General features: G+C 56.9%; 1 protein-coding gene across 1 annotated transcript; it reads right to left on the bottom strand.

The window, feature by feature from the left end:
- Positions 1 to 202: 202 nt before the first annotated feature.
- On the bottom strand, positions 203 to 4,266 carry LOC117883815 (growth arrest-specific protein 1-like). The gene has a single exon (XM_034783597.1). The coding sequence runs from the start codon at positions 3,662 to 3,664 to the stop codon at positions 2,894 to 2,896; it is 771 nt and encodes a 256-aa protein (XP_034639488.1). The 5' UTR covers positions 3,665 to 4,266; the 3' UTR covers positions 203 to 2,893.
- Between the last annotated feature and the right edge of the window lie 365 nt (positions 4,267 to 4,631).

Raw genomic sequence — 4,631 nt, 5'->3', positions numbered from 1 at the left:
CTCCAGTCCCCGGTTCCTTTCTTCAGTGGCCGGCTCAGACACCGAACTATCATTTATTCAGCTGGACACAGACCAGATATTACAGTTTGTAGGTGACGAGCGTCTCTGTTCACACAGGGTCTGATTAATGAACCTTGCAGCCCCTGTTCCCAGTACTGACCCAGCCCCTGCTCTGTGAGCTGGGGAGGGAACAGTGAACCCACCAGCCCACATTTGCTGTCAGCCTCCAAGAATAACTTTGCCAGGGGAACCCCTTAAAAAAAAAAGCCAGTCTTGGGCACCTGCAATTAATCTGTGTCCACTCCCCGCTCCCACAGCTCCAGAAGAATTCTAAGGAGATTCAAGATACCCAAGCCAATATTGTAACTTTGTCAAAAACTTTTATCGAAATTGTACCAAAAATACATGTTCTAATGATGAATTAGAAAAAAGTAAAGATTTTACAGTGACAGGGTTATGCTTATTTTACAATTTAAATAACCTCAGGTTAGCCCCCTACTTTCTGTACAAAATATGTGTGCAGGAAAAGAAGTTCCAAGCAATATACATATTCACAATGGTTAGCCAAAGTCTGGTTGCAGTTGAGGATCTGCGGCTTTGCATGCATTAAAAGCAATGGAGCACCTAGAAGAGAGGGCAAATGTTTTTTTAAGTAGCTCCAAAACATGAGTAACCAGAGGGTGACCCTTGGACCAGCTCAACCCTATGGCATGCTCTAGAGGCTATGGATACGTCTACACTGCACTAAAAGCCCCACCAGATGGCTGGGCCTGGCCTGGGTCAGCTGACTTGGGCTCCCAGGGCTTGGTCTGTGGGACTGAAGATTGCAGTGTAGACATTTGGGCTCTAAGAGCCTGTGAGCGCAGGTAGGTCTCAGAGCATGGGCTCCACCCCGAGCCCAAAGGTCTACACTGCTATTTTGAGCCCCACAGCCGAGCCCTGCGAACCTCAGTCAACTGACCCAGGCTCTGAGACTCACTGCATTTGGTTTTTAGTTAAAACAAATTGTGAGCTTATACAGATGTTAGGTGTAACCCTAAGACTTCCCAGCATACTTGGGGGTCCGCATGTCTGGATGTCCCTGTTCTGGCACATCAGGATGTGAGCCACAGGAGAGTATCACTTGTACACCCAGGGTCCAATCTGAAGTCATTGGAAAGCTCAGGCCTACAAGGAAGAAGCATGCTACAGAGAGAAAGCAATCCCAGTGGGCTTGCACGGGGGTGTACGGTACCAGAGACTAGGTTTACTACATAGACCTGCAGGCCTTGGCATGATCACTGTAGTTATTGTCAGGGTTATAAAAATTCTGCTAAAATTAATTTATACCGATAAGTTTCCTGGCTATGGACTATAGGGAGCAGGAGGGAATAAGAAGTGAAGTGCTCAGCTTGGATGGCAAAAGGGCGCTCACATTCACCCTGGGCTATTGGATTCCTCTTTCCCCTATTTCCCTAGGTCTGTGATGGCCAAACAGGGGTCAGGGGCTGCCCACCACTGATGGGCTTTCAGCTCCCTTCATGCCATGCCCTGTAGGTCCCAGCAACTAGGAGGTTGCGAGAGCATGTTTGCCATAGGCTGCTAGTGGGGATCAACCAGGTAATTAGAATCATAGAAGATTAGGGTTGGAAGGGACCTCAGGAGGCCATCTAGTCCAACCTCCTGCTCAAAGCAGGACCAATCTCAACTAAATCATCTCAGCCAGGGCTTTGTCAATTATTTTGGTTCATTCTGCCAATACTTCTGTGAGATAGGAATTATTATTATTAAACCCATTTCACAGATGGGGTAAACTAAGGCAGAGAGAGAGGGCCGGGCCTTATGGACACTGCAAACCTGTGCCTGGAAAATGTGCCTCTGCTAACTCTGTTTTGCTGCCATGTGCTTTGAAAGCCACTCTCAATCTTGGTGTGCAATTTATGTAATTTTGCTTAAGTTCACCCAGTGAAATGCTAGAAATAGAATCCAAGCATCCAGATTCCTCATCTTCTGCTCTAAGCATTAGACAAGACCCTCTCTTCCCAACACAGTATTGCCAACTCATTGCAAAACTATTGCAAGTCTTGCGCTGTACTTAAATCTGTCATCACATAAGACTCCAAACTTTCATTTCTTTAATGAAGGAAATGTCTTGCCCTTGTGGCTGGGTGTAAAAACACGACCCTCGAAAGGCTCAAAACCCAAAGGCAAAGAAAAATAACTCCTAGTTTTTTAAATCTCACAATTTTTTCTAGCCAGTCTCAATTTCTTGGAGCCTGACTCATGAGCCCTGAACAGCTGGGACAGTGTGGGGCCATCCTCAATTCAATGCTTTGTAACCAGATGTTTGAAGATTTCCTGGCTTCTGTTAGCCCTAGTGTTTGGAATGGAGAGCTCCCCTCTGGGTGAATACCTATGTCCACAGGTATGAACCACACACAAGAGCAAGAATGGGGATTACAGCATTTTCTGATCCCTCTAGTGTCCCTCAAACTAGCTCTTCCCCTGGAACTGAGAATTTAGGGTGAGCAGTATATAGAGAACAGACTCAGTCCCTGGCTGGGCTCCCCTGGTAGGCTCTAGTCACCTGCCGCATCTCTCCTCCGGTGAAAGAGAAAATGATGTTTCCGGGGTCCAAGGAAAAGGCATCTCGGCCCCTCCAGCCACCTCTACCCCTATGGAAACCTCAGCCCGTGGAGAAATGCTGGACAAGCACCCAGAGTCCCAGTGCCGGGAAAGGCGCCTCTAAACGGGGCCCTCCGGGTGGCTAGCGACCCTGAGTGTCAGCCGGGACCCCTGCTCCAGCTCATGGCAGCCACCTCCAACGCTAGGGGGCCCCTCCGCGTGGTGCTGCTCACCAGCTCGCTTCGACCCCCCCTGAGTCAGCCCCGGGCCAGGCTCCGAGCAGCCCGGCCTAGGGCCAGGAGAGGAGCCGGAGCCCCAGCGGCAGGGCCCCCAGTGCCAGGGCGCGCCAGGCCGGCGCGTCCCGAGAGCGGCTCCCGGAGCGCACCCAGGCGCCGCCCGCGCCCGGCCCCTCGTCCTCTTCCCGCAGGAGCCGCTCCTCGTCCCGGTAGTCCTCATCCGGGCCCGGCTCGGCGGGCGGCCCGGAGCACAGGCGGCCCATGTTGGCCTTGAGCACCTGGCAGAAGGGGCGCTCGGGCCCGTCGCAAACGCAGCGCTCCAGCGCGGGGCCCCCCGGCGCGGCCAGCAGCTGCCCCATGGCGGCCCGGCAGGCGGCCGTGCAGCGCCGCCCGTTGAAGAGCTGCCCGCAGCGGGCCAAGTAGGCGTCCAGCGGCTCCCGGCAGGCGGGCTCCTGCTGACAGCGGAAGCGGGCGGCCGTGCAGCCCAGGCCGCTGCGGGAGGGCCGGGGCAGGCACGGCTCGATGGCCGCCTTCAGCCGGCGGCAGCGCGCGTCCTGCCCGCACTCGCAGCGCTCCAGGGCCGGGCCGCTCCGGCTGCGGTTCAGCCGCACCAGCGCCCCGATGCAGTGGCTGGGGCAGCCGCCGGGGGGCTCCCCTCCTCCGGCTCCGGCCAGCACCGGCTCGCAGGCCGCCTGCGACTGGCTATAGGCGGAGCCGCAGTCCGGCTCGTCCTGGCAGCGGAGCAGCGCTTCCCAGCAGGGCTCCCCCGGGGCGCCGCCGCCAGCGCGGCCCCAACACAGCAGCAGCGGCAGGAACAGCCACATGGAGCGAGCGGCGCCCCAGGCTCCATGCGCTCCAGCGCCCGGCTCCGCCTCCAGCCTGCGCTCCTACCCCGGGGCCAGGCAACAGCTGCCGCCTGCTCCGCCAGGCACAGCTCGACTGCAGTCCGAGCGGGCCGTCCCCAGGTGACTCGAAGGGCCCAGTGCTGGTTCCGGTGGCGGGCTCCCCCGTCCTAGAGCAAGTGGCCGTCGGATCCCAGTCACAAGTTGGGCTGGCGCAGACCCGCTGTCCGGTGCACGGTGCAGTCAGGTGCCCGGTTGCACGCCTCGGTGACCGCTGTAGTCAGATGCCCGGTGCACGCCCGGCTGACCTGTGCAGTCAGGTGCCCGGTTGCTTGCCCCGCTATCCGGTTCACGGTGCAGTCAGATGCCCGGTTGCACGCCCCCACTTTGCAGTGCAGTCAGGCCCCCGGGTGCATGTTCCCCCCGGTCCCGGTGCACTCCGCGGTCAGATCCCCGGTACAAAGTGCTGGCGCTGCGCTTCTACCATCCCTCTGGGTGGGGGGCGGGGGGACCCCCACACCCAGTGACGGGGGAAATCTTTTCCATTCATCTTCCAGGCAGTTGCAGACCCATTGTTCCCTTTCCCCTCCTGTTGCAGCCCCTTCCCAGAGCCCCCTCCATCTCTCCGCCCCCTTCCCCTCTGCTCTCCCGGCCTTCCAGTTCCTACAGCTGCTAGTGTGGTCTCCAGGCTTTCCCAAAATGGGGCAGGAAGAGGTTCCTGCTAGTCTCTGCAGAAACGGGCTCACTTACACCTTCCTCTCTCCCCCCCCCATCCTAGTAATCACACAGCCATTCTTGTCATGCCTCAGATGGATCTCTTCTGCTCATCTGGCTAATCTTTCTGCAGCCAACATGAGCTCAGGGCCTCTTTGCACAGTGTGGGTGGCAGAGGTTGGTGTGGGTTAGGCAGAGGGGGATTTGCTGTGAGGCTCCAGAGGCCAGAAGAAGA

Source organism: Trachemys scripta, chromosome 10, assembly GCF_013100865.1.
Source record: "Trachemys scripta elegans isolate TJP31775 chromosome 10, CAS_Tse_1.0, whole genome shotgun sequence".
Lineage (NCBI taxonomy): Eukaryota > Metazoa > Chordata > Testudines > Emydidae > Trachemys > Trachemys scripta.
The sequence above is the reverse complement of the archived record's forward strand: the minus strand, read 5'-3'. Positions and strand labels throughout refer to the sequence as shown.